Genomic DNA, 18,034 nt, shown 5'->3' on the forward strand with positions numbered 1-18,034 from the left:
TACCATTACATTAAACACGTGAGTTTGACACCTGAGGTACACCATTCGTTTCCACTTTGCAGACTGCGCTATTAGCCAATGGCAAGTCAATTTGCTTTGGACCTCAATTATGGCTGAAGCCAGTCTATTTGTCTGTTAACGTTTCTGTAGCAGTAGAGATGTCTTAAATCCTTTTAAGAGTTTTCAGGACGTTAAAACGCAACAACTCCTTTTTTATGGTGCCTTAACAATTTTGATTCAATAAGTGTATCTTACATTTTTTGTGTTGATGACCATTCTTAAGTGCTCTCAATTGAAGGAATTATTTCAGTCCTGTTGCCCTTTTTTGTGATTTTTCATACTACAGATTTTTTAGTAATCAGACCAACTAATTCCACGACTTTTCGTTTTGAGAAACGGGATAAACTGGTAAAGCTCATGAACATTAAATTTATTATCAGTTTTCTGGCCTTACTGGTCTCCGAGTACGCGTTTCCCTCTCATTAAAGATACGATTTACATTGGGTCAGCCTTCAAATGAAGAAGTACAGAGCTCTTCTTCTGCGTGGATTGGAGTCATGAATGAGTTTAACACAGTCGTCGTCCGGATCCCATTTGCGCCTATCAGAAAAAAATGCGTGTAAAAGTTTGTTTTATTTCTCTTCTGATGACAACAGCTAAATTTAAATTGAAAATAATCAGAAGTAAAAATTAAATTTTTCTGCTGCATCAAGAATCAAGTTCACAAAACTTTTTTTAAATTTTGTTGCCAATTTTGATGCGTCCTGTTGAACAGGATCCGTGTCAAATAAAACATAATTGCGTATTCTATCTTTCGTGAAATTGAAAACCTCAAAATTAATTTTGTTAGAGTTAAAGCAGCAATAGTTTCGTTTTCTCTTCAGCTGATTTAATTGCAGTCATTGCTTTCAGATTGCGTAATGATGTGCTGAGAAAACCACAAATGCTGAAATGAGAGTTAAACTTAAATATCGTTCAAATTGAAATTGTTATCTATATGTACAAAGGTCTGTTTCGCAACTCAAATCACTCAAAACCATATCGTAGAATTATATCATAGCGTTGGTACCAATAGTCTTTCTATCGTCTTGTTGATTGGGTTAAATATTGAATGCATTTTATGAGAAATTTTGTCGACATTCGAGTACTTTACTTCGAGTGAATATTTAACTTTGTCGAAAGTTTTGTCTTTCAAAATAATTCTTCATCTCAATCGCATTCCAAGTTTATATCGCAGTGTTTAAGCTTGTCTGCAACGTTTTTACTTTGATTATATCGGGTAAGTGACCAGCTGGGTTCAATCACAATCATGAAGGTGTACGTTGTGGGAATCGGAATGACAAACTTTGAAAAACCAGGTATGTTTCACTCTTCGTTTCACTGTTTACGATGTAGTTTTAAAAGCAATCAGGTCATTTGATTTATTAATAGACACCGTCAGCCTCTCAACGGCTCTTATTGAGGCGCTCTCCTTTCTAAATTAAAGAATTAGAATTGATTTTGGGCGCTTTTTTAAGCGATTAGATTGAAAAGATCTGTTCACACATTTTCATGATTTTTGAAGTCAAATTGAAGCGATGAGATTGGTTTAGCTAAAACAAGGAGTGGAGTGACACGAAAAAGCGAGTGGCGTTGCGGCGTGAAATTTTATCACTCTAAATTTAAAGAAGAGTGAGAAAATGGTGTTCGATCGAAAATTCGTTTAATCGTTGTTTTTTTTGTTCTACTTCTTTTCACCCCTATTCATTTAACCCCCTATCATTTAACCCCGATTTTTCCACCCCTCTATCATTTCACCCCTCTAGCATTTCATCCCGTCTCTTAGAAGTCGACATTAAAGGCATGTTTAGTCATAATTAAGTGGATAAATTAATACCACGTTCGGTTGTGATAGTTTCATATCAAATCCCATGGGCCACTGAGGCAAGGCCATGGCCCGCGAGGCATGGCCAAATGATTATACTGCTAATTTAGTTATCCTTATTTTATAGAAAGATTAAAATCGGGGTGAAATTTTAGAGGGGTTAAAAGATAGAGGGGTTAAAAGATAGAGGGGTTAAATGATACAGGGGTGATTAAATCGGGGTTAAATGATAGGGGGTTAAATGAATAGGGGTGAAAAAGCGAGACACCGTTTTACTGTTCACGTGCGGCACTTTCACTTTAATTTTTTGTACTTTTAAGTTTTTTTTCCTTTTTAAATTATTGTGAAGTTATAAGAAGTGATCTTTTTCAAACTGCTTTTAAGTGAATTGAGGAAAAGCTGTTTGATCATTTGCTTTTTGAGAGCGCATGCTTTTAATTTGATAAATTTTTGTTCTACTTGCGCCTTTTGGCAGTTGTGAGAGTTCGTCGAATGGCATTAATGCTTTGACACTATTTTTGTCGTAACTTATTAGTGAATATTTGGTGTTTGCTCCTTTTTGATTATTGCTTCTTTTATCTGATCATTTTGTATCAGAAATGACAAGTTTATTGGTTTCTAATAAGGCATATATAAACCTAGTCAATTCTTCGAGATCATTACCTGTAGTTTTCATGACTTTGACACTAGTTGTTCTCGTAATTTTTTAATGAAATTTTGATTTTGAGCTTTGCGAGTATTTGTCGTTCTTTTTGATGTCATATGGTTGAGTCTTTCTAGGGACAAGTCTCTTAGGTTAATAGTAGGGGTTAATTAACTCATTTATTCGTTTCAGATCAAAGCTATTGCTTTATTTGATTTCGACACTAGTTTTTTGATTGAATTAATATCATATTTTTTAGTTATTATGTTCGTTTTGTTATGTTGTTTCTTAGTCTCATTAATGACTGGCCAGAAAATTGGCTGAGAGTGCCTAAATTAGATTTCATCGTTTCCGTTTATAGCTTTTGCTTTATTTGTTTGATACGGTGTAGGTTTTCAAAAATCTTTAATTAATTTTGGACTTAAGTATGTGTTCGTACTTATTGCTGTCTTATCACTTAATCTCATTAATGGTAGATCTCAGCGGTCTTCCAATAAAGATTTGTTCAATAGAAATAATCGTTTCTTTTAAGAATTTTTCCGTACTGTTTTCCTTTTGCGACTTTTATATTTCCTTTCATGGATTGCATTTTTGCTGTCTCATCATTTAGTCTCACAAATGACAAGTTTAATGGATTCTCAATGAATAATAATTGAACTTGCTTGAGGTTTTAGCAAAGGTTTTACTGATAGAGCTTATCTACTTGTTATCAAAAAATTGATTTTTTAGGCTTGCTTGTTTTTTGTGGTCTTATCGCTTAGTCTCAAAACCAAGAGTACTCATTTCGATAATTTTTGGCTCCACTTCTTGGTTAACAAACGGTAACTATTTACCGTTTGTTTTCGAAATGCTCAAGTGGTTTTGTGGATTTTGCTTTCGTTTTAATTCTTTTGTCCTTTTGCAGCCATTGGTTCTGCAAAAAGGTATTTTTCGACCTCAAAGACTTAGCTCTCTCTGTTTCAACTGACTGAAATTTAGAATTGATTCAGTGACTTTACGCTGGAAGGTCAGAATCAGAAAGCGAAATCAATATAAACTAGATAATTCAATAAAGCCAGGACAGTAAGACCTAATGTCTGGTCTAAGATTCGTTAGGTCTTACTGTCCTGGCTTTATTGAAAGTTCCTTATTGCATCCTAGCATACTGTTGATTGATTCCAGTATTATCCTTACAGTCTCCTAATTTAGAGGCCTAGTTCGCCATATTTATTGAATGCAGTGAAACTGCAGACCAAATTAGGAAACTTTCTGACACTTAGAAAAAATTAGGCTGTTGTCATTTTTTCTCGTTATTTTTGAGTGTTTCAATCCCAACGTCAGACAGTGGTGTTAATGGCGGCTATTTTTCGGTAATTTGCCGGCTATGTTTTAAATAGATGCTCGTGAAGCTGTCCCTAAATCATTAGAGTCAAATTTGACCAATCGTGGAACTAAAACTCACAGCGCTATGTTAATGCATGGGATTAATTTCTTAGTATTTATGTTTCATGCGCAAAATGCTTAGGGTAACCGAATTTCGCGAGATTGTTCTCTAGGGTATTAAGAGGTGTTTCTTTTTTTCGTTGTTTTCAGCCGAGTTGTATCACATTTTCTGTAATTGATAATCAAAATGATGCTTTCTGAACCTCTCAGGGGGACAAATTTTTCTTTGTGACGAAACTTCACAGTTTCTGACAGTTTTCTTTTTAAGTTTGTTGTTGTTCTCAGCAGTCGCAGCAATAATGGATATTAAAGTTTTTTTCCGGAATGTCATGCAGCTCTTATTATCTAACCGTCATGGACTCGAGATTTTGTTTATTAGTTTTATTTGTTTTTTTAATGACACTTCTTTTCTGCGTCTTCTCTTATTGGACAACTTAATGTCAACTCTAAATAAAGGTTAATGTCAACTCTAATGGAGGACAGGTGCTCAGTTCACTTAGTAAGTGACAACGACAACAACCTAGTTCTCAGAATTTCACCCTAATTGAAGTCAGTCCTGTGACATGGTTGTTTGATCATTTGGGAAACCGTTGAGCCCACGTCACGATAATAATTTTTGCTGCACTGTGACTCGAATTTAATATTTTTTCTATTAGCTGAATTTTGTCATTTTTATTTGTTGTTGATATCAGTGGTATCTTTTAGCTACGATTTCGAACAGAACTTTTATTACCATGCCTCGATTGAAGAGTCTTCTGAACAAACGTTGTCTTCTAATTTAGTTTTTTGACAACAGAGGATCCTACACGTTGTTGTCATACTGTAATTAGTTTTGATGGATTGATGACGCTCTTTTATTTTGTTTTATCCTCAAAATGATGAAAACCGGCTGTTCATTTTGTACGCATAAGAGCTATTGGAATGTTTTTAATAGCCGCCCTCATCTTCTTCTCAGCCGGCTATTATTGCGCTCGTATTTTTTTTACTTCGTCAAACTTTTTTTCGCTTTACCAAAGTGAATTTGAACATCAGTTGCTAAACAAAGCAATTCAAAATGAACAGAGTCGGTATAAAAAATTGAAGTCAGAAATAGAAACGGAATAAACCCATAAAGCCCAATTTTAGATGCCCGCTATTTGAACGTCGTTCCTATAAGTCTTAGTTACCACCTCTAATGCTTATTGGTGTTGATAGTAGCCCCTGTAGCCTCTCTCTAAGAAACAGAAGTATGTTCAGCTACGAAGTGCCATCAAAATAAATCGGACTTAAAAATATTTTTGTACAAAAATTGTTACAAAAAATTTTTGTACCCCAATCATGCTTATTGGAATCAACGGCGGCTATTTTCCGGCAATCTGCCGGGTATGTTTCATTTTGCGACCTCTCCTTATTGTTCCGTCCCACATAGCAGGGGGGGACTATATACTCAAATAGGTTTTTGCTCAGTCAATCCCCGATCGATGTAATCTTCGTAAGGAATCGATAGTGGCATCATTAGAAAGCTCTTACAGCATAGAATTTGAAAAAGTTTTGTAAGTTCCTTTTTTCGAGGAGTTATCAAGGTTCAAAGTTTTAGTGAATATTTTACATTTGTGTGTGTTTTTTTTTCACTTTACCGTAATGATCAATTTTAGTTTTTTTATCGAAAAGTAAATTTTGGTTTTTATCGAAAAGAAAAATTTGAAAAGTAAATTTTAAAAAATTAAAGAAGTTTACAATGTAAAAGATTCGAATTCTATTGGAGAGCAGTTTTTTAATTCTTTTCAGAATTTTTTGGTTTTCCAAGAAAAATCATTCTTCACATCAAGGTTCCATTATCAATGAACACCATTTATCGTCAAATGAGGCACAATGGACAATACTTTTATTTCGGGGAATCATCCCTTGTTTTCCTAATTTTTGGTGAATTTTTGTTTTACCTGCATTTTTTGCTTTATGTAGCTCTATGGCTTAATCGAAATTACTTTTCAAAAAAAAATTTAAACTTAACCTCTTTTTAACTCATTTCAGTAAATTTGTAGGTGGATCCCACTAATTATAGGTTCCATGTGCCTAATAATGAATCTAAATTTAGTCTGGTCAGCAGTTTTATCCTATAACTATTTGTTTTACTTCTTTGACGTTACGAGTTTTAATAATTCTTTTTTATTTTTGGTTTTTTGTTGGAAAGTTTGATTCTTTTTTTGAATTATTATAAGGTTATCGTAATAATGAACGTTGAACAATTCTTAGCTGTACTCAAGAAGTTATCAGCGAATAGCTTAATGTGGCTCCAAAAGCTTTGACAGTTTCTTATTGCACTTTTCGTTTGAATAATCGCTATTTGCCTGTATTCGTTCACTTTTCTGTAGTCGTAAGACTTATTCCGATTAATGATAAATCTCATTGTCTTCAAATTGAGATGGTTCAACATATCCAAGTGTTTCCACTGATAGACATTTCTTAAAAAACGTCGACGCTTCTCGCATTATTTAATTTTCCGTTTTTCTGTAGTTGTTTTTCTTTCTAGTCGTACAAAATTTTCTGATAAATGACAGATCTCAATTGCTTCTTTGTAAGAAGTTATTGAAGTTTTGGAAGCAGTCAGATGATTGCCAATGGTTTTGATGATTTTGTTTGTATTTGTTTTCAAAATTTTCAAATTTTTTAACCTTGTTTTGTTTTTGTCAACTTGAAACTTCGTCTCATCATTTAGAGGTCGCATCCACTTTTGCTCGCTTTGAATTCAAAACCCTCTATTTGTTTCATGTTGCAACCGACGTTCTATATCTTGGACAGTATGCATTTTCTTAAACGTTTTGTGAGTGATCAATTTTCGTTGTTTTTTGTTTTTAAAGTTTTCGTGATAAAATCGAATCTCATTGATTTTCAAATGAGACGCAAGTGAACATGCAACGTCTTTATTTTACATAATAATTGAAATAATACAAATAATAATTGGATTAATACACATAATATAAAGATAATAGCTGATAATTTTGCTCGCTTCCGTAAATTAATGGCAAGTTTTTAATTTTCCACTTTTTGTATCTGTAATTATTCTGCAGTCTTTTTCTATCACATATGTACACCGAGCCCATTAGTTTCTTGAAGAGTTAGTTAATAATGAATCTTTCTAGAGTTTCGTTAATAATGGTTTTTATTACTTTTGAAATTATTTGGTTTTAAAAACTCGATGGAATTTTTGGTCTTCGCACCCCTTTTTCCGTTTTGTCGGCTGCTTATCTAGCCCATTGTAGATAAGTCTCATCTGCTTTTTAGTTCAGGGTAATTGTATATTGGGTCTTATCTGATGGTATTTTGACTTTGTTATTATATGCCTTTGAAATTAGATTTTAAGTTTTTGTCGTGATATTTTTGTTTTTATTGTCTTTTGTAATGTCTCGTAATGTTATTGATGACATGAATCGGAATCATGATCTCTCTAATGCGGGGTGGCGTTTTATAATTTATTTAGTAGTTTGGGTTTGTAACAAATTTTGTTTACTCAGATTTCTATTTGTGTATATCTTTTCTAATCTCTTCATTTGGTAGACAATTTAGTCAAAATTGTGGATTAGCGGGGTCGGAACATTATGTGCAAACGCTCATTACCCAGCCTCCTTGTTAGAAATTGCATTTCCTGCTTCATGAACCAATGAAATTTTCTGTTTGTTTTTTTTAATCGCGCTTTTCGGCAATTGCTTCAAACATGCTGTTATGCTGCTCTGATAAAGCTAACAGTGTCCAGCTAAGATACGTATCTATTTTGATTCTTAAGAAATGAAAGTGAGTTTTTGTCCATTTTTGTCCTTTTGGGAATTTAATTTTGTTTGTTTGATCTAAAAGCAAGATAAGTCTTTTGAATCTCATTTGAAAATTTTCGCGAAAGCTAGCGGAAGCGTTTTTCACGCAATTTTTTCACATAAGTGCTATCTTATTCAGGGATCTCTTCACCAGCAAATCAAAATGGCTTATGAGAAATCAAGTAATTTTTTTTTGTTTTTTTAAAGAAGGTTTTGTGCTGGGCTTGCTGCTGAGCTGGCTGATTTAATTTTTTGAACTGGTTTGAAGTGGATACATTTCATTTTTCATAAGCGAGTACTCTGAAATAAGAATTCTTTTTTCGGTTGACACTTTGTTCATGATAGCCATTTCTGAGCCTTCTACTCTGTCTAATGATATTGCACTTAATCTTTATCATTAATAGCCGCCTCATCTTCTCAGCCGGCTATTATAGCGCTCCTATTTTTTTTTTTTTACTTCGTCGAATAAAAAAATTTTTCGCTTTACCTCATTTTGCCGCTTTTTCAACATTTTGCGTGATATCTTTTTGACTTCTCTAGACTAGTTTCTCTCTTCTCTCATTCTGCTAAAAGTGATTTTGAACATCAGTTGCTCAGCAAAGCAATTCAAAATGAACAGAGTCAGTATAAAAAATTGAAGTCAGAAGTAGAAACGGGATAAACCCATAAAGCCCAATTTTAGATGCCCGCTATTTGAACGTCGTTACTATAAGTCTTAGATACCATCTCTAATGCTTATTGGTATTGATAGTAGCCCCTGTTGCCTCTCTCTAAGAAACAGAAGTACGTTATCTTCAACTACGAAATGCCATCAAAATAAATCGGACTTAAAAAATGTTTTTGTACAAAAATCTTTTTTTTTTCAATATCTTCTATTCTTTCAATCCCAATCGTGCTTATTGGAATCAACGGCGGCTATTTTCCGGCAATCTGCCGGGTATGTTTAATATAGTGTTTAGTATTTTTGTAAAATTGGCAGGTCGCAGAGAGGACTTTGACTACCCGGCTATGGCCCTTGAGGCTACCCGGAGTGCTTTGGCAGATGCAAATTTGGTCTACTCTGACGTGGAAAGGGCATTTGTGGGATACTGTTATGGAGAGTCCTGTTGTGGACAGAAGAGTCTATACCAACTGGGAATGACTGGTGAGTCATAGCGTAAAATTGCCTTACTTGAAGTATTTGGAGTATTTTTGCACTTTTTGCTTGCAGACCGCATCTGTTTCTTGAGGCTATGATCTAAGCCCCCCCCCCCACCGTTATTATATAAATTATAACAGGAGATGTTTTGTTAATTATTACATTTTTACTTCTACTTATTCAAAATTTGTTTTTTTTTTCAATAAGCTAACGGAGTTCATACCGCGAGCAAGAATGAAAAAGCAGATGAAAATTTATATCTTGAAAAAAACTAACGCATGTACCAGCAGGAAGATAGAAAAAACGAAGTCATCTAAAAATATGTATCTACGGCGATAGACTATACTCTTACTGATGATGCTCAATCAAATTCAAAGTTCTGAAATAACCAAATTATGCCATCAGATCACGAGTGCAATAAGCATGGCCCTGCCTGATAGGCTCACGCCATCACAACTCAATTAATTAAACAACTTTACACAAATGTGGGCCCATAATGGGGGGGGAAGACCCCAAATGTGCTTGTTATTCAAGAACAAGACTGAGACTTTGAATATCTGTTTTTGATTATCTTGAGATTTATGAAGCAGTTCAAGCTCTTGAAGGAAGTTGACATCTGCGAGTAAATATACCACTTTATTGGGGGTATTACCTGGTTAGAAAAAGGGGATGACTTTAAATGACTAGAAATTTGAAAATTTGATCCTTTGAAGATGAAATTAAGAATTTTGATGGGTTAGTATTTTGGTTTCCTAAGAAAGTATTGTGCTATTGTTTCCTGTGGGTCCAGCTTTTATTCAATTAACCCCCTATCATTTAACCCCGATTTATTCACCCCTGTATCATTTAACCCCTCTATCATTTCACCCCGATTTCAATCTTTCTATAAAATAAGGATTATTAAATTAGCAAAATAATCATTTGGCCATGCCTTGTGTGCCATGGCCATGCCTTAGCGGTCCGTGGGACTTGATATGAAACTATTTTGCGGGATGAAATGATAGAGGGGTTAAATGATAGAGGGGTGAATAAATCGGGGTTAAATGATAGGAGGTTAAATGAATAGGGGTGAAAAGAAGTGGAACCTTTTCCAGAGCTGTGTAGAAAAATGATTATTTGTTGCGGAATCAATTAAGAATTTTCCCCGGTTTTGGGTGGCTCGGTTTTGTTAATGAGTTTTGATAGTGAAGTAAGTTCAAATTACTACTTGAAATGCTTCGGGCTGTTGAGTTGAGTAAAAAAAATTTAAAGTAATTTTTGCTAACAATAAGCGCCCAAGTTTGTTTTGGGAGCAAGTTAGATAAAAATTTCAATCCTTGATCTTTGAATCCGGGTTTTAAATTTTGCGACGAGTTTGCCTGAAGACTCTAGGAAATTTTTAGTTTGCTCAGTTGTTTGCTCAATTTTTACCACAGAGTAGCTTCGTTTTTTGAAAAATATCAAATCAAGTGTAAAAATTGAGAAAAAATTTACGTGGTTTCTCTAGAGAGAACCTCGAACTCAGCGATCTATTCCTGCTAATTGTTGCTTTTATTATTAGCAGCAAGCCTGTTATTGGACTGTTTTATTAGACACTAGGTTTGGACAGCTGAGGTTATCTTTACCATTCACAGTCACTTCTACTGCCATATTAGTTGATACAATAATCTCGTAAAAGTGTGAAATAAGTGTATTTAATCTAAAGTTATTGAACCGTTGAGCTATCCGACAATTTTGGTCACGTTACTCTGTAAACTAAGTTAATTAAAAATCGCAAAGCGAAAGATGGGGTTGTCATTGGCCTCTTCTTGGTTTTTACAATTCAAAGAATTGTATTGGGGCGCTGTCTTTTTTTCAAGATCTATTCACCATTTTCATGATTTTTGGAGTCAAATTGAAGTCATGATTTTGGTAACGCCGAAACAGGAAATGGAGCGAAAGAGCGAGTGGTTTTGCGGCGTGAAATTTGCTCTAATTTTAAAGTTGAGTGAGAAAAAGGTGTTTGAACAAAAATTCGCGTTCCCGCTAGTAGTTCTTTGTTCACATGCGGCATTTTGACATTAATTTTATTTATTTTTCGGTTATTTGATCTGATTAATTGCTTATTGATTTTCCAATCCATGCATATTCCTTTCGGGGTCAATTTTTTTTGTTTATTAAACAAAAATTCTTTGAATTCTGACAGGACTTGTCCTCCTACGTTTTTTTTATTTCGTCAAGATTTTTGTTACGACTATATGATGTCACGATCAAATCTGCTGGCTCATTCGTTCATTCGTGCAATTTGACTACAATGCATGCGTGATGGCGTTTCAGTCTTATTAGAATTTTTTGTTCATGCGCGTGATTATTTTTTGGGCGCATTTGACTTCTTCACTCCTAATAATGACTTACTGACTGTCAAAATGTCTTTTTTTTTATTTTAGTTCAAGATGAGGTGAACTGAGTGTATGTCACTCTAATTGAAAGTTATTTGAGAGCAGCTAAAAGAGCAATAAGTCAGCAATTACAGATTAGTAATCAAAATATAGCATCTCGGTAATTAATAAAAAAGAAGAGAATTTTCTCTTTCCGCCTGTTTTCTTTATCTTATTGAGACTAGATCTACAAAGCTATCGGAATATTTTCTGACAATCTGGCTGTTATGGTTAGACTGCTGCTTTCGATGCTATTTTTTCTCGGTTGTCGGCCTGGTTTCAATCCGTTAAGGACTCGAAACGCCAAAAAAACAGTATTCTACTACACACTTTAAATCTGATCATAAAACAAGAAAAGGACAAAGCAAGCCAGGTGAAGAACAGATAAATCGCTAAAATAACCCCTATTGTCGTTTCTATGTTTGGCGGGGAAGTTACTATTGTTACACTGTTTGTCAGGTATTCCAATTGTGAATGTGAACAACAACTGTGCAACTGGTTCTTCTGCATTGTATCTGGCACACGAGATGGTGGCTGGAAGCAGGAGTGACTGTGTGCTGGCTTTGGGCTTTGAGAAGATGGAGAGAGGATCATTGGGAAGCAAGTGGGATGATCGGGCCAATCCTGCCGAGGATCTCATTGCTTCAATGGTCGAGAAGTGAGTAGACGAAAGCTATGGATATGTTTGTTAGCTCGAGATCTGTTTCTATTACTATTACTCGTGAAGTAAGATGACCCAGGAAAACGCTGGTGAAAGTTTTAAAATCTGAAATATGTAAATTAAACTAGCCACTTGGTTAATGTTACATGTTAGAAATTTATAAATCAAACATCATTATTTTCATAACAAACTAAGGTTCGGTTTTCTTAAAATAATTTAATAAAAAAGGTATTTGAATCCTGTTTCAAAATGCCTAAAGTTTATTGCCAATATAAATGCTGCTATATGCAGGATTTGGATGGCTGCCGATTTGAAAGTTGATTAGTGTTTCAGATATGGCTTTGAGAGTGGACCTCCAACTGCTCAGCTGTTTGGAAATGCAGGCCGTGAACACATGTCCAAATATGGAACTAAACCGAGTCACTTTGCAAAAATAGCCCACAAGAATCACCTACACTCTGCAAATAACCCACGCTCACAATTCAGGTTGACAGTATAGTATGGTTTTGATCTGAACTGTAATTCTCAGTTTCAGTGAAATCTCTCGTGATAGTTGGTTACCCCCAAATTTGTAGGAATTAATCGCCTTGTTTTTTGTCATTCATCAAAAAATGCTTGAAGAATTTTCCAAGAAGAGACTATTGAGGAACAAAATATTCGAAGAGTCGATCATAATGTTCATGAAGGCGACTGATAAAGTTGTTATCTGAGGTTTTTTGAACGAATCATCAACTTCTTGGACAAGTAGTTTAAGTCGCCTAACTGGCGCTAAGTCTATAAATATTAAGATGCGCATGAATTATGTTACTTTTCGGAATTTTGCGTGCAATTGTTCCCTTACCATGTTGACTCTTAATTTTAGTTTTAGGCGTCGTTTGATTATTTTCTTTCGAAATTGTTGAGTTTTTCGCATAAAAATTGCATGTGAGTTGATTTAATGCCAATATTAAGCATTTGAGTTCTATAAGATTTATGATAGCAATTTTTGAGATGCGAGTTTAGCAATCGAGTAACGTTTTGCAACTGAAAAGAACTGTTGATTTCACTCCTCTGAAAACAATTTCATATTCTTGTTTTTTTTTTTCAAGAGACGAGTATTCGCTGGAACAGATTGAAAGTAGCAAATGCATACACGATCCACTGACTAAACTGCAATGTTGTCCTACTTCTGATGGAGCGGCAGCTGCTGTTGTTGGTATGTTGTCTTGTCTCTACACACGTTAACAAAAGCAAATCTTTAAATCACAAAATTACATGGTAAACTTCCTCTTTTGTAAGAGAATTGAGAGTTTTTGGTTTTCTACTAATTTCCGTTTTCCTTAATTTTCATACGAGTTGACTGAATTCCTAATTTTTGTTTCGAGTATAATATACCACTCTTATGTCCACGAACTGAAGAAAGAACGATTCGATTAGATATGATTTGTTTCAAGTTGAACTAGTTAAGTTTCGTGCTTATGACCGGCATATCCAATGAAGATGTCATAGGTCTTCACTTCATTCCGTTTAATATCAAAAGTTAAATGAATGTGACTAAAACCGATATCGAAGTCGGTCATTGGGCTATAAAACAAGCCCACGTGGAGAAGACTATACAAACCTCTACAACGCATACAACAGAGGCTACAGGAATATATCTCACTAAGACATGAAACATAACATTCCCCTGTAATATGAGTAATTTTTTCAGTGAGTGAGAGATTCTTGAGAATGAGACCTGACTTGAGAGAGGCCGCAGTTGAGATCATGTCCATTGCTCTTACTACTGACTTGCCGTCCACATTCAACGGCAGTGCCATGAATCTCGTCGGATACGAGGTTAGCACTTAAGTTTACTTAGTGTTGTTTCTCTTAGTATTAATTCTGTCGTTAATTCTCTCTTTCTCTCTCTCTCTCTCTCTCTCTCTTAGTAATTCTCTTAGTAGTTTAAGTTCTCCTAGTATCATAAATTCTTATCAATGCGCATTCAATGTTTCTCTGTTCATCCTTACCATCTCCTTGCCTGCACGTTAATGTTCACTGCACTCTGCGAATATTCCCTACTATTTGCTTGCAGAGTGCAGTGAACATTTACGTGCAGGCACGGGGATGGTAAGGATGAACAGAGAAACATTGAATGATCATTACTAAGAATTTATCATTACTGCTGATGAACATTGTAAAATTCTGAAGCTCGAAGTCCTTGGGCTGTGATCTTGAGACTTCTATATCTGTTAAAGTTCTTATGGTTCGTGCTTGTTCTTAATAAATAAAAGCCGCCGTCGGCCCATTATTTATGGCTATTATTTCGATGGCTATTATTTAGGTGCTCTCCTTTTTTAAGAATTGGATTGTATTGGTGCTCTGTCTTTTTATAGCTGCGAAGCTGTAAGCTGAGCGAAGCTATATTGCGGTGCTCTTGGTTTTTTTTGTTTTGTCGTCTGACGCTCTTTTTTCGTTTTACATTTGTTCACACAGCAAAGCTGAAAAAGTCAAATTTTCTGAATGACTTCTTCCTCTCACTAACTGCATTTGCGCGCGTGACGTCATTTCTCACTCGCTTTAGCAAAAGTTTTTTAGGTTATTTGCGTGATTAGATTTTGATCATACGTGACTTACCTCACTCAATAAAATGACTTTTGCACTTTAAAACTAAGTTTAGTTTGAATTTGTTTAAGGTCAAAGGAACTCATTTGTGCAGTAAAGGTCCCTAATAAGAGGCTTCTGCGGAATGAATTTTACAAGCTTTATTAATTTATCGCTGAATGTTTTTTACTTAGTTTTTTGAGCGGCGTCGATTTTTTTTTCAATTTAGATCTGTATCTGTTTCTATCTCTATTATATGGCACGCAGGTCTATTCTTTCGCAGCTATTCCGGCAATCTGCCGGCTATGTTTTAATTTTTGTCAGATGTTTTCACACCTTTTTCATGACTTTGTGCTTTCAAAACGGGATAAAGTAACTTTGTGTTTTCAAACTGGGATAAACGGACTCAGCGGGCATTAAGTTTCATTAGAGGCCCTTAGCAGCGTTTAGTCCTTCAAGTGCATAGAGCGGTGAAGCTCCTGGGAAGGCTGTAATTCAAGGTTAGATGTCATTAGGAGTTTTCGAGCCCAAAATATTCACAGTTTGTTGAATTTTTGTTGAACCTGAAATTTTTGTTGAACTTGAAAATACTCTGTAAATGTTGATAAAGGTCTTTTGCACGAAATATTTTTTTTCTATGACCATTTTAAGCTACAAGTTTTTTAAAAAGTTAAAAAAAGTTAAAAGTTTAAAAAGTTAATAATTTTTGAGTCTTTTCAGCCCTAGGTGTCAAGGAGCCTCCTCTAGGGTTTGATAATAGATTACTGCATTGTTTCTGGTGGCAATAGTATGGTTTTTTTAACATTTAAACATCACGAACTTCAGCAATTTTTTGTTAAAAACTTGCAATTTTTTCATATTTCCTAACCTCTTTTGTCATTATTCAAGTTTTTCAGCCCCAGGTGCCACGAAGCGTACCATAGGATTTGATGAATAGTCACTAAAAAGTTTTTATTGGCCATGAGTTGGTTTTCAACATTTTAATATCCTTTTAAAATTTCTGCAATTTCAAGTTTTTGAAAATTAGTCATTTTTAGGCTTCTCAAGCCTCAAGGGCCAAGGAGCCTCCTTAGGGTTTGATAATAACTTACTTTGCAGTTTCTAGTAGCACTGAAACAATTGTCATTTTTTAATGTCACGAATTTTAGCAGTTTTCTTTAAATTTTTTGCAAGCTTCTTTTCAAAGGCTGTAATTCAAGGTTAGATGTCATTTTTAGGAGTTTTCGAGCCCAAAATATTCACAGTTTGTTGAATTTTTGTTGAACCTGAAATTTTTGTTGAACTTGAAAATACTCTGTAAATGTTGATAAAGGTCTTTTGCACGAAATATTTTTTTCTATGACCATTTTAAGCTACAAGTTTTTTAAAAAGTTAAAAAAAGTTAAAAGTTTAAAAAGTTAATAATTTTTGAGTCTTTTCAGCCCTAGGTGTCAAGGAGCCTCCTCTAGGGTTTGATAATAGATTACTGCATTGTTTCTGGTGGCAATAGTATGGTTTTTTTAACATTTAAACATCACGAACTTCAGCAATTTTTTGTTAAAAACTTGCAATTTTTTCATATTTCCTAACCTCTATTGTCATTATTCAAGTTTTTCAGCCCCAGGTGCCACGAAGCGTACCATAGGATTTGATGAATAGTCACTAAAAAGTTTTTATTGGCAATGAGTTGGTTTTCAACATTTTAATATCCTTTTAAAATTTCTGCAATTTCAAGTTTTTGAAAATTAGTCATTTTTAGGCTTCTCAAGCCATAAGGGCCAAGGAGCCTCCTTAGGGTTTGATAATAACTTACTTTGCAGTTTCTAGTAGCACTGAAACAATTGTCATTTTTTAATGTCACGAATTTTAGCAGTTTTCTTTAAATTTTTTGCAAGCTTCTTTTCAACAGCGGCTTTTTTGGCACCATGGGCTCATGCTGACTAGGGTTTGACAATAATTTACTGTAGCTAATGGGAATAGATTTGTTATTAATATTTTAACAACACCAGTTTCAGCTCTTTTTTGATGAAATTTAATTTTTCAATTTTTCTGAAAATCATGTTCCGAATTTATCGAGTTTTCTGAGCCAATGAAACTATTTAAAGGCTTAAAATAGAGATACTAGATAGTCTCTTCAGACAATGAAATGGTTCTGAAGATAATTATATCACAAATTTTGGCAAGATTTTTTTTAAATTTGAAATTTTTCGTCATTTTCTGAGTTGAACGATCTTAGCTGGCCAGCGAAACTTTTTCAAGTCTTGCAGCTGGGTTACATCACAGAACTCCATAGACAAAGAGGTGGTTTCAACAATTTTTTGCAAAATTTAGAAATTTCCTTTAAATTTTGCACTTCTCAGTATTTGTCATATTTCTCGAGTTTATCGACTTTTAGTGGATAAATCTCGTTCAAGGCTTGTGCGTGAGTTAATGAGTATATTGAATTGTATCCTATTTGCCCTTCAGGGTAAAAAATTCAAGAGTTTTAGCAATAATTTTTTTTGAGTTTTTTTCGGCTGGGATTTCTTAATTGATCTGCTGGTCCAGTACAATAGTTCTGTTTTTCATTCCATTCTTTGGATTGTTTTTCAGGACTTGTCCGGCTATGTTTTTTTAAATTCGCTTTGCCTTTTGATCACGTTTTTCGTTATAAGTCACAATTTTAACTTTTGATCTCTGACTTTGAAATTCTGAAATGGATTTGAAATTCTTTCACGCATTCAATTACGCAATGTGGTGAATACTGTCAGTCAAAAGATCAAAATCAACAGGGATACACCGATAAAGCCCGGTCATTAAGTCATTGAGAATTAGCTAATTGGTATTAAGCTTATTCGTTTTCAGTTTAGAAGCTTAGTTAAGTATAGTTTTTGAATTTAACTGGAACCGCACGCCAAATTAGAACACTTTTTGACACTGAAAAAAAAACATTCAAGAATTCAGTCAATTTATATCATGTTTTTTTTTCTGTTTCAATCCCGATATGCATCAAGCGCGTCAAAGGCAGCTATTTTCCAGCAATCTGTCGGCTATGTTTGATGTTTGTATCAATTTTTGAAGATTTTGGGTAGCAGTTTTACTCAAATCGTAAAGTTTGTGTGCTTCTTTTGGTAAAACTGAATTTTTTTTGTAAACAGCAAGCAGATCAACTGTAGAGATACTTGAAAAAAGCTGACAACTGGGAAAATTAAAATTGTATTTTTTGTGTCCGAAGTTTGTATTACAAGTGTGCTAGGGCGTAGAGTTCTTTCATTATAAATTTTCAAAAGTTGCGAAACGTTGCGTATCAAGTGTAGTTAAATCTATTGTCATTCAGATATCGAAAACAAACACAATCTTAGCATAGCTTTGTGATAAAAAATAGATTAAATTGTCTTTTTTCCTCTTCTAAAACTTGCTTGCGACCTATATGAGCTCTAAAAATAAAATTTGACGCCCTTTAGTAAACCTATTGCCCGCTATTGCCGCACCCTCTGACTGAAACAGGTCGCTATAAAATTGCGCCCTGATTATTTGCTCGAGATCACCTAGGACAGCATTATATGGTTAGGATCCCCAACCGTTATTTTTGAATTGAGTTT

At 34.5% G+C, this 18,034-nt stretch overlaps 1 protein-coding gene across 1 annotated transcript in view; it reads left to right on the top strand.

Moving 5' to 3' along the window:
* The first annotated feature begins 896 nt into the window (after positions 1-896).
* The window catches only part of LOC142348066 (sterol carrier protein 2-like), a 22,173-nt gene continuing 5,035 nt past the window's right edge, over positions 897-18,034 (top strand). The window contains exons 1-6 of the mRNA XM_075399232.1: positions 897-1,358; positions 8,694-8,858; positions 11,708-11,906; positions 12,243-12,395; positions 12,998-13,104; positions 13,600-13,727. Of these exons, the coding sequence (XP_075255347.1) occupies positions 1,310-1,358; positions 8,694-8,858; positions 11,708-11,906; positions 12,243-12,395; positions 12,998-13,104; positions 13,600-13,727 (801 nt within the window). The 5' untranslated portion in view covers positions 897-1,309. The remainder of the gene's footprint in view (positions 1,359-8,693; positions 8,859-11,707; positions 11,907-12,242; positions 12,396-12,997; positions 13,105-13,599; positions 13,728-18,034) is intronic.

The sequence above is a fragment of the Convolutriloba macropyga genome, chromosome 10 (genome assembly GCF_964194025.1).
Source record: "Convolutriloba macropyga chromosome 10, txConMacr16.3, whole genome shotgun sequence".
NCBI lineage: Eukaryota > Metazoa > Xenacoelomorpha > Acoela > Convolutidae > Convolutriloba > Convolutriloba macropyga.